Source organism: Eubalaena glacialis, chromosome 4 (genome assembly GCF_028564815.1).
Source record: "Eubalaena glacialis isolate mEubGla1 chromosome 4, mEubGla1.1.hap2.+ XY, whole genome shotgun sequence".
NCBI lineage: Eukaryota > Metazoa > Chordata > Mammalia > Artiodactyla > Balaenidae > Eubalaena > Eubalaena glacialis.
Genome location: NC_083719.1, coordinates 58,805,915 through 58,818,643, shown reverse-complemented (window position 1 = coordinate 58,818,643; position 12,729 = coordinate 58,805,915). Strand labels below are relative to the sequence as shown.

Below are 12,729 nucleotides of genomic sequence, written 5' to 3'. Positions count from 1 at the left end.
CTATCAGCACCAGGGGCTTACTTGCCCACCAACAGGCCAGCACCAGTCCCAGGAACCCTGGTCCCCATAGCCAGCTGCCCCAAGACCCAGCTCTGCCCACCCACGGGGCAGCAGCCACCATAGGAGGCGGGCCCTGGCAGCCAACTGGTCCAGGGGCCAGCCCTGCCTACCAGTGTACTCACAGTAGTCAGCCGTACCACAACAGAAGGGCCCACGCAGCCCACACAGGGGACACCCCTAGAGGTGGCTCTGGTGACCACAGAGGAGTGCACTGCTGGGCCCCATAGGACATCTCCTACATAAGGCCACTTCTGCAATATTGAGAAATGTAGCTGACCTACCTAATACATAGAAATAAACAGAGAATTAGGCAAAATGTGGACACAGAGGAATATGTTCTAAACAAAGGAACAAGACAATACTCCAGAAAAGGAACTAAACGAAGTAGAGATAAGCAATCTACCCAAAAGAGTTCAAGGTAATGATCATAAAGATGCTCACTGAACGTAAGAATGGATGAACACAGAATTTTAATAGACAGTTGGAAAATAGAAAGATGAACCAAAAAGCTGCAGAATATAGTAAATGAAATTTAAAATACACTAGAAGGAATCAATAATAGATTTGTAGATAGAGAGGAACAGATCAGCAAACTAGAAGACAGAGTAGTGGAAATCGGCCAAGTTGAACAGAAAAAATTTTTAAATGAGGATAATGTAAGAGACCTCTGGGACAACATCAAGGATAATAACATACACACTATAGGGGTCCCAGAAGGAGAAGAGAGACAGGGGCAAAGAATGTATTTCAAGAAATAATAGCTGAAAACTTCCCTAATCTGCAAAGAAAAACCCAGACATACAGTCCAGGAAGACAGAGAATCTCAAACAGGGTCAACCCAAAGACAACCACACCGAGATACATTGCAATTAAAAGGGCAAAAATTAAAGACAGAGAATCTGAAAAGCAGCCAGAGAAAAGCAACTAGTTACTTCCCAGGGAACTCCCATAGGACTGTCAGCTGACTTTTCAAAAGAAGCTGTGCAGGCCAGAAGGAGTGGCATGACATATTCAAAGTGATGAAAGGTAAAAAACTTACAACCAAGAATATTCTGCCCAGCAAGACTATCATTCAGAGTTGAAGGAGAGATAGAGTTCTACAGACAACTGAAAACTAAAAGAGTTCAGCACCACGAAACCAACTTTACAAGAAATGTTAAAAAGACTTTTCTAAGCAGAAAAGACCATAACTAGAAATATGAAAATTACAAAAGGAAAAATATCATTGCTGAAGGCAAACATACAGTAAAGGTAGTAGGTCAATCATCTAAAAAGCTAGTAGGAAGGTTAAAAAACAAAAGTAATAAAAATCATCTATATCCACAATAAGTAGCATAGGGATACACAAAACAAAAAGATGTAAAATATGATGTCAAAAACATTAAATGTGAGAGGTGGAGTAAAAACGTAGGGTTGTTAGAACTTAAGAGATCGTCAACTTACAATAATCATGTATATTTAACCTAATCATGTATATAAAACTATACATATATATGTATGTATATGTGTGTGTGTGTATATATATATATATATATATATACACACACACACACACACACAGAGCTAACTACAAACCAAAAACCTATTAATAGGTACACACACAAAGAAAGGAATCCGAACATAACACTAAAGATAGTCATCACATGGCAAGGGAAGAGAGCAAAAGATGATGAAAGGAACAAAAAAGAACTATGAAAACAACCCCAAAACAATTAACAAAACGGCAGTAAGTACATAACAATAATTACTTTAAATGTAATTGGACTAAATTCTCCAATCAAAACACACAGAGAAGACTCAGCCATAAAAAAATGAAATCTTGCCTTTGTGACAACATGGATAAATCTAGAGGATATTATGTTAAGTGAAATACATCAGACAGAGAAAGACAAATATCAATGATCTCACTTATATGTGAAATCTAAAAAACAAAACAAAATGAAACAAAAGTAGACTCATAAATACAGAGAGTGGTTGGCAGGAGGGAGGAGGGTAAGGGGGTGGGTGAAAATAGGTGAAGGGGATTAAGAGGAACAAACCTCCAGCTATACAATAAATAAGTCATGGGGATGTAATAATATTGTAATAACTCTGTATGGGGACAGATGGATACTAGACTTATCATGATGATCGTTTCATAATGTATGCTAATGTCAAATCATGATTTAGTACACCTGAAACTAACATAATGTTGTATGTCAACTATATTTCAGTAAAAAAAAGGAGTCATATTATACGTTAAGATATTCATTTTTTAAGTTTAAAATGAGATAAATGGGACATAAAAATTTATGTCAATCTTTGGTAAATGAAATTATGGGATCGCTACTTATTTTATGCATATCTATGTTCAAACTTTTTACACTAAGCATATATTTCTTTCATAAAAATTACAATAATGTCTTTTGGAGAAAGAAATTCAGGGTTTTAATGTAAACGTAAAAATAATTTTTTTATAACATAGTGTGTTCATAAATGATCAGGTGAAGGTGCAGAAAAACATGGCAAGAAAACCTCCCGATCCCTACAAACTGGCAGTGATGGTGGGGATGAACCAATGAAAAGAGAAAATAGTTAATGTCCACCTTGCCCCCCAGCTCCCACCACCTGAAGTTCCATATTCCTTTGGAACACTTCGTTAGGTATGAAGCTGCTCTCAGATTCCTTTCTAGGCCACTTGAAAAAAAGTAAGTGGAGATCACAAAATTAAAGCCAACTAGAGGTACAATGACCATATATTCCTAACCAGAAGTCTAGACCCATGATTTGACAAATGATTCACAGAGGGCCAATGGGCACTATTAAAACTGAGTCTTTCTCTTAACAATGCTGACTGAATACTGGTTAAGCCCCTCTCCCACCCCAATGAAAACAAGAGAGTGATTCCCTAAGGGAGCCTCCACTTCTCAGCAGAGGAAATATACTTCCCAGGGGAGGAAGGGAAGAAAGCCCAGTGCTTATACTTAGTATACGGAAAATGAATCCCCTGTTCCAACCTGCACAACAGCATACGTAACCAATGTAAAGCAACAACATTAAAGGACACATCTTCAGAATAGACAGTGGATTAAAATAAAATAATTACCTACCAGAGTTTTAAAAATACTCTTAATGGACAGAAAGTGTCTGGATGTATCAATTAAAATTCCTCTATGAGGAAACCTTGGAGAATCTACAATGTTGGATTCATTGACAGTGAACTAAAAGACAAAAGAAAATTTTTATTTATTTTGTCTCAGATAAAATGTGTACTCATTTTATTTATGTAATAAATAAATTATACCTATCTATGCAAGTATTGGATAAAAGATTAATTTAAAACCAAAAAAAAGTATGAAATATACATTTACCAGATAAGATACACACTTGGGGAGAAAAAACATTCAAGAAGCAATAAACAAAAAACATTCAAGAAGCTAAAAAGTTAATATTTTTCCTATAGTATTATATCTACCCAATAATGTTAGTAACATATAATAATCATACTTACAGTCCCATAAAAATCTTGATAAATTAACTGGCTAAAGGTCTCTAAACCTAGGGAAAGTAAAATTTATTGCATTAATTTATAAAAGAGACAATAAAAGATGTATTATCCATACACAGAACCATAACCAGAAAAGGTAAATAAAATTAAATATGTTATACATATACTCTGTAACATATTTTCTAAAATCAAAGCTCAATTTTAAAAAATCCCTGTGCCATCTAGTAAAAATGCTTTACTTCATTGTACCCATACCCTTGGTTTTGTCTGAATGATAAACACAAAATAGTGATTTAATAAAACAAAATGCCAGTTCCTTAATAAATTTATAGCATTGTAAGAAAGAATTTTTATCATAAAATATTACAGGCACTTTAGAAGGTACCTAAACTTAACAGAGGGCAAAGAGGCTCAGAAAACACCATGAAACTATAAATAAAGGCCCAACTTACAGTGTTTTATTTATACCTGCAAAGACTATCTCCTGACCATTTTTTATTCAAGTGGATTGTTCTCTATATTACAGGCCAACTCCTCTATCTGGCCTTGACTTTACCAAAATTCATCATTCTAGCTGACAACTATATTGCCAAGGAAAATTTTAACCTAAGAATACAGGCATAGGGACTTGCCCGGTGGTCCAGTGGTAAAGAATCCACTGGACCAATGCAGGGGATGCGGGTTCAATGCCTGGTCAGGGAACTAAGATCCCACATGCCGCGGGGCAACTAAGCCCGCGCGCCACAACTACTGAGCCTGCATGCCTCAACTAGAGAGAGAAAACCTGCACGCCACAACTAGAGAGAAACCCATGTGCCGCAACGAAAGATCCCGCATGCCGCAATGAAGATCCCGCATGCCACAACGAAGATCTCGCATGCCACAACTAAGACCCGATGCAGCCGTAAATTAAAAAATATATAAATAAATTTTAAAAAAAAGAATACAGGCATACCTCATTTTATTGCACTTCACAGATACTGCATTTTTTACAAATCAAAGGTTTGTGGCAACTCTGCATTGTCAGATGATGACCAATATTTTTTAGCAATAAAGTATTTTTAAATTAAGGTATGTACCTTGTTTTTTTTAGACATAATACTATTGCACACTTAAAAGACTACAGTATAGTGTAAACATAACCTTGATATCCACTGGGAAACCAAAAAATTTGTGTTACTCCCTTTATTGAGATAGACACTTTACTGCAGTGGTCTGGAACCAAACCCACAATATCTCCAAGGTTTGCCTGTAGTTCAAAGTCAAATAAAAGAGAAGATGTGACAACATACCACAGAAATACGAAAGATCACAGGAGACTTCTATGACAAACTATATGCCAACAAATCTGACAACTTAGAAGAAACGAATATATTCCTAGAGAGAGAAAACTTACCAAGACTGAATTATGAAGAAACAGAAAACTTGAGCTAACTGATTACTAGGAGATTGTATCAGTAATCAAAAATCTCCCAACAAACAAAAGTCTAGGACCAGAAGGCTTCACTGGTGAATTCTACCAAACATTTAAAAAAGATTTAATTTTTTGGATATGACACCAAAAGCAAAGGAAACAAAAGCAAAAATAAACAAGTGGGACTACACCAAAGTAAAAAGCTTCTGCACAGCAAAGGAAATCATCAACAAAATGAAAAGGCAATCTGGGACTTCCCTGGTAGTCCAGTGGGTAACACTCCACGCTCCCAATGCAGGGGGCCCAGGTTCGATCCCTGGTCGGGGAACTAGATCCCACGTGCATGCCGCAACTAAGAGTTTGCATGCCGCAACTAAGCGTTTGCGTGCCGCAACTAAGGATCCCGCATGCCAAAAAGAGGATCCCACGTGCTGCAACTAAGACCCAGTGCAGAATGAATGAATGAATGAATGACAGCCCGTTATCCCCCCCTTCCAAGAAAAATGAAAAGGCAATCTACCAAAGGATGAAGATACTTGCAAATCATATATCTGTTAAGGGGTTCATATATAAAGAACTCATACAACTCAATAGCAAAAAAACAAACAATCCAATTAAAAAATGGGTAGAAGATGTGAACAGATATTTTTTCAAGGAAGACCTATAAATAGCCAACAGATATATGAAAAGGTGTTCCACATCACTAACCATCAGGGAAATGCAAATCAAAACCACAGTAACATATCACCTCACACCCAAAAACACAAGAAATAACAAGGGTTGGTGAGGACGTGGAGTAAAATGATCCCTCATGCACTGTTCATGGGAATGTAAACTGGTGCATCCACTACAGAAAACAGTACAGAGGTTCCTCAAAAAAACTAAAAATAGAACTACCACATGATACAGCAATTCTACTTCTGGGTATTTATCCAAAGAAAACAAAACACTAACCCCCCAAATATATGCACCTCTATGTTCATTGCCACATTACCATAGCCGAGATATGGAGACAACCTGTCCATCAATGGATGTATGGATAAAGATGTGGTATATATATACAATGGAATATTATTCAGCCATAGAAAGAAGGAAATTCTGCTATTTGGGACAACATGGATGGAACTTGAGGGCATTATGCTAAATGAAATAAGTCAGAGAAAGACAAATACTGAGTGATCTCACTTAGATGTGGAATCTTAAACAAACAAACAAACAAAAACCAAGCTCATAAATATAAAGAATAGATTTGTGGTTACTAGAGACGGGGATAGGGGGTAGGCAAAATGGGTGATGGGGGTCAAAAAGTACAATCTTTCGTTTATAACTAAGTCCTAGGGATGTAAGATACAGCATGGTGACTATAGTTAATAAATATTGTGTTGCCTATTTGCAAGTTGCTAAAAAGAGTAAAATCTTAGAAGTTCTCATCATAAGAAAAACAATATTTTTCTAACTATGTGTGGTGACGATGTTAACTTACTGTGGTGATCATTTTGCATTATACACAAATATCAAATCATTGTGTTGTATACCTAAAATTAATATAATGTTATGTCAATTATATCTCAAAAAAAAAAAATAGGAAATAGGAAAGAATAAAAAGTTCAAAGTCATTTTTGCTACGCCTCCCTCCCACCCCCAATACAGGCCCATACCAGGAGGAATAACTTTGGAATTTTCTGTTAAGTGGCAATACACTCAATTATCATTTAGAGCACATTTGTTACTTTCAAAGTCTGACAGTAAGCAGAAAATAAGGCCTTCCTGGACTACATTCCCAAAATGCTCTCAAAAGTTCTATTATTTTGACGTGGATCAGGGCAAACATCAATAAAGCTCTGTTTTCCCTAACAGGCCCCAGACAAGACAGGCACATCAGACCGACAAAAGCTTAAAATCACATAACATTATATGTAAATGATCTACATGATAATGTTTGTAGTTACATTTGCGGTAAACATCTATAGCTATTTTCATGTCATATTTTGAAATAAGATCATAATCATACCATTATTATTATGCCTATAATACATATAGCAGTGACAAAGATTATAATCATACCATTATTATTATGACTACAAAACATGTAGCAGTAACAATGATCATTTTATTCTAGATAACACTCAACCTGCGTCAAATCCAAAGCCTTCTTTATTTTTAATAACTTTGGTTGGCCTGCTCACATTAAAGAAAATTACTCTCCTTTCTCAAAACTATGCTAATTTGGAAGCCAGTACAACAGAATCTTATCTACTTAAAAGAAGAGGTAATAGCAGCTTTTGAACAGCAAAAATAAATGTCCCAATGCCCGAACTCTGAAGTTCAGACTGAAAGTCACAGGAAAAGCTTTTAAGGTTCCTCTCTGCCCACTACCTCCAATCACTCTAGAGTATATTTTTATCTTTTCATGCTATTCCTGCAAACTTTGTTATATTTCTAAATCCACAGGAATTTAAAATGGGGGAAGGGTTCTCTTCTCTTCTCAGCCATCATGGTGTGTATGGTTGACTCTGTTCCTGACCCTGTCTTCTCACGAGACTCCCAGGATCAAATGATTCCTGGCCAAGAAACAGAAGCAGAATCGTCCCATTCCCCAGTGGATTCAGACGAAAGCTGGTGATGAGATCAAGTACAACTCCCATGAGGAGACAGTGGAGAAGAACCAAGTTGAGTTGATAAGGACTCTCACATGCGATGGCACATGCATTTATGCTGCATCTACATCACTAGCATCTTACCATATCAAGCTGAAAACATCATCACTACATGGACAGTTGGACATGTTTTATTGGGAAAATGATTATTCTCTTTGTTTTTATGCTTCTGCACTAATAGGTTGGTTCAGAAAAAAATATGTGAGTATACTTTTGTTTGAATGTATAAACAAATGCAGAAGGGAAATGCTTGCTACTGAAGGCAGCAAGAAGTGATGATAAAACAAAATTCCTTAATCAGAGCAGGTCAGAGCCATTTATAACTCTATAAACATTATAGTCCCGGGGCTTCCCTGGTGGCGCAGTGGTTAAGAATCCGCCTACCAGCCCTGGTCCGGGAAGATCCCACATGCCGTGGAGCAACTAAGCCCGTGCGCCACAACTACTGAGCCTGCACTCTAGAGCCCGCAAGCCACAACTACTAAGCCCGTGTGCCACAACTACTGAAGCCCGCGCACCTAGAGCCCGTGCTCTGCAACAAGAGAAGCCACCACAATGTGAAGCCCACGTACCGCAATGAAGAACAGCCCCTGCTCACCGCAACTAGAGAAAGCCCACGCGCAGCAACGAAGACCCAACGCAGCCAAAAATAAATGAATAAATTAAAAAAAAATTATAGTCCCAAGAACATCAATGAATTACAGCATTATGAATGTAATAACCTTCAAGCATTTTTAAAAGGTCAAATGATCTTTCTCCCATGCTTTAAGTGGTATATATTTAATGGAAATTGTTTTGGAAATACCCAACAAATCATTCTATAAAGGGTCCAAGGAAGCAAAGTTCTGCTGTGCTTCATTTCCCAAAGTGGCAACTGAAAATATTTCCTTACTAGAAAATAACAATGAAACCACATAGAACTTACCTCGTAATACTCCCCAAACTCTGTTGGCAGTGAGCGAGGCCACTGGTCCTTTCACAAGTAAAGTATCTGTATTGGAAAAAAAAACGTTTCTTGTATGGTGACAGATGGTAACTAGACTTATCATGGTGATCATTTCGAAATGTGTAGAAATAGCGAATCACCATGTTGTGTAACAGGAGCTAACATGGTGTTGTAAGTCAATTATACTTCAAAAGCAAACAAACTCATAGAAAAAGAGATCAGGTTTGTGGTTACCAGAGGCGGGTGGTGGGGGAGAGGGAATTGGATGAAGGCGGTCAAAAGGTACAAACTCCCAGTTGTAAGATAAATAAGTACTAGGGCTGTAATGCACAACATCATGAATATAGTAAACAGGGCTGGATGCAGTATATGACAGCTGTTAAGAGAGTAAATCCTAAGAGTTCTCATCACAAGGAAAAAAATTTTTTTCTTTCTTTAACTTTGTATCTATATGAGGTGACGGATGCTCACTAAATTTACTGTGATAATCATTTCATGATGTGTGTAAGTCAAATCATGATGCTGTACACCTTAAACAATGCTGTCGATTATATCTCAATAAAACTGGAAGAAAAAAATGTTTTTAATCCCTCAATAACACACAATACATTTCCCTAAACATATAATTGGTATTTCTGGATCATTCTTTTCTCCTGAGCTCCAGACCTGTTTCTCCAACTGCCTCCTGTACATCCTCACTTAGAAGTCCTATAGGTTCCTTTAACTCCACATGCCCCACTCTGAACTCTTCCCTCTTTCACCTGCTGGGCTCTGGGCTCATCGCGCACTACACTCCGACCAGTTGATTTGCTCAAGTCAGGAACTTGGGTGTCACCTCCATGATTCCTCATTTTCCCCTGCAGGAAAGTTATTCTCTCCAACTACCCCTCTACAGAGGAGGGTCCTACTTAAGCTAAGAATTTAAGTCAAAAGTGCAAACTCCTCAGTGCCCATAATTCCTTGGTGAAGCCTCCAGTATCACTCAATCTTCCACTTCCTCTAAGGCCAGAGAGTCTTCTCTACTCTGTCCCTTCTCTCCCTGTGCTCCCCTACTTGCCCTGTACTTACCTTCCCCCAACATTATCCTAAATCTTCCTTAAGACTCACTTCTTAACTCACTATAGCTTAATTCAGCTTTGTCCCACTCAATAAAAAGTTCACACCCATCTAAAACGGGGCTCCAGTTGGCTGCTTCTGGGCAAAGGGGGCACTAATCTCTCAATCCTTGAAATCATACTCTGCCTGAGGTTGCCCCAGTAGTCACCTTAGTCTTTGGAGAGGTTTAGGATGGAATCATCCACAGATACAGGAAAGCACCAGAAAGCACAGAGAGATCCAAAGCTAAAGGGGTGTGACAGATGCAGACTTTGCCACGGTAAAGACACTCAAGGGCTGCAGGTTAATGATTTAATAGCGTATCTGGGCTGCATCCTCCTCCCTCCACCACCCCGATCGCCCCAGGCTGTCGCACGATAGTTGGCCACAGGTAGGGAAAACCGTTCTATCAACAGCCAGTAATCAGGTGACAGTCTTCTGACAAGGTAGCCTTTGCCATCAGAAGAACAGAGTCATGAGTTAGCTAAAGGCCAGGCTAAGGATGCTATAGCTATTATGACCACAATCTAACCACGATTCTCCCCCTCTGTACCAAATTCTAAGTTAGCTACCTAGATAGAGCTCACCGTTCCACCGGTCACTGTTTAAAAGTCAGTTTTTGCCACATTTCAGTTTTGAGATCTCCTGGAATTAGTCAGCCTAAAGAGTTATCTAAAAACATTAACATGTGGCATGTACCTGATGCCAATTATTTTCCAATAGCTGAGGGCGGGCTGATATTTAAAAGGATTCTGATTCAACTCAACGCAAAAACCGCAGATATAAAGCAGTTAGAAGGAGATTTTGGTTTCTAAATATATGGACAAATAAGCTATAGAATTTCAATTTTTATTTCAAAGCCAAATCCTTAGTGTTAACAGTGATTACCTCCCTGACAGGGGATAGGAGGCATCTTTTTTTTCAGTTATCCCTTTCTGTACTTTTTGCACCACACTGTGGTTTTGAAGGGTATACATACAAATAGCAGTAATGGATTCCTCTTTTTAAAATAATAAAGTGTTATAGATAAGGCTAAAATCCCCTTTGAGATGCCCACTCAACTCCCCCTATTTTCCTAAAAGGAAATATCAGGGCTTTTCTTAGGCATTTTCATACACATACGTGTAACAAGAAAATACAGTATTGCTTTATGTGTGCCTTCTTTTGTATATGTTGGTATATAAATGGCATCCTCCTGTACACATTATATAAATTTCTTTGTCCAACTCAGCAATTTATCTTCGCAAGTTCTCCACATCTGTTCTTTATAACTCCACTTCTTTATCCTTAATTGTTGTATAGTATTCTCTAGTGTCAACTGACAAGATATATTTAGCCATTCTTCTAGTGATGAACATTTAGTTTTGCTTATAAATCTTCATCATCGCAGGCAAACTGCATGGAACATTCTTGATGTATGCAATTATTTCTCTACGGTAGAAATTAGTCTATTTCTGATTCTGAGGGTATGCATATTTTTATTTTAATTGATGATGATGCTGTAACACTTGTCACTTTCTCCAAGATTTCCTCATACTCTTGGACAACTGTTGATATCTTGTTATTTCCATTTGTGTGTGTTACTTTTATCACAGGCAGCTTGTCTCCAGAAGCTTCCCTTTCAGAATAAAGAGGGTTTGCAAAGCTGAATGGAAGATAGGCTATAACTCCCCAGCCTCGATATGTTCCATTTTTTTGGAATTTACAATATGTCATTGTATTGCCTGTCAGCAAAGATTCCTTGGTAATTTAATGACCATTTCTCAATTCAGATTGCAAAACATAATAAAGTGTCAAGTAAAATCACATGGCTAATGTTGGCAAATCATCCTGTTTCTCTTCTAAGAACAGCTACAGAATTGAAAAGAAATTAAGTTATTTTTCAGAGATGTATTAAGAAATCTCATCTCTATTGAGAGGATGAAGAGATGTACTTAACTGTCTGTGAGGCAGTCTGAGAACAAAGGAGTCACTCTTTTCTCTAAGATATGCGTTCTCCTTTCTATTTTTACACCTGACTCACTCAGTCTGCTCTTTCTGCACTAATCTTATATCACCCATTGCTCTTCTTTGATTCCTTGATACAATTCCACATTATTCCCAGTCAGTACACTCTATGGAAAAGGGCTGCCCATTTGTTTATTCCTTCTAGAACAATTTAGGAAAAGCCTTAGAGAATAATGTTTTAGGCAAACAAAAAGAATCATGTAGCTAAATGTTGATTACATTGTCAATCAATATAAATGAAGATGAAACACATATAATACAACATAAATATAAATGAAAATGAAACGCTTCACCCCTCCCAGTTCTGCATTATCTTTGTGTCAAATTAAATTATAAATAGAGATCATGCCAGGACTTCCCTGGCAGTCCAGTGGTTAAGACTCCGTGCTTCCACTACAGGGGGCAGGGGTTCAGCTCCTGGTCGGGGAACTAAGATCCCGCATGCCGTGCAGCACAGCCAAAAAAAAAAAAAAAAGAGAGCATGCCTATAAGCACAGACTTGTCTTCAAAATAAACTACCTAGATGCCCAAAAATCAGGGATAAGCCAAGTAAGTTTTGACACATCTGTACAGTTGGTAGAACATTATTCAGATGCTAAAAATGCTGTCATAGAAAAATATTTAGTGAAATACATGTTTATAATGGATTGTTATGCAAAACAGAAAAACCACAGGTACAGAACTACCCCTTTTTCATGCCATTGTTTACCATATGCTTCTATTTATATCTATAAAATATTTAAATGTATCACTCTGCAAAAAAAAAAAAAATCTGAAATAACAGTGGTTAACTCTGAGTGCTGGGGTTATGAGTAATTTATTTCCTCCTCTTCACTTACTGTACTTAAAGATTTCCTACAACAATTATGTATTCGTTTTGCCATCAGACTTTAATGGTAATTTTCTTTTTTTTTGCGCCACACCTCACGGCATGTGGGATCTTAGTTCCCCGACCAGGGATCGAACCTGTGCCCCCTGCAGTGGAAGCATAGAGTCTTAACCACTGGACCGCCAGGGAAGTCCCCTAATGGTAATTTTAAAAATAGGAATTATAAACTCACTG

The 12,729-nt window shown here is 37.7% G+C and overlaps 1 protein-coding gene across 1 annotated transcript in view; it reads right to left on the bottom strand.

Annotated features, from left to right (window-relative positions):
- The window catches only part of HEXB (hexosaminidase subunit beta), a 41,423-nt gene that overhangs the window by 24,646 nt on the left and 4,048 nt on the right, over positions 1-12,729 (bottom strand). Inside the window, exons 3-4 of the mRNA XM_061189364.1 lie at positions 8,544-8,609; positions 3,551-3,597 (exon numbers count right to left, since the gene is read on the bottom strand). Coding sequence (XP_061045347.1) covers positions 3,551-3,597; positions 8,544-8,609 — 113 coding nt within the window. The remainder of the gene's footprint in view (positions 1-3,550; positions 3,598-8,543; positions 8,610-12,729) is intronic.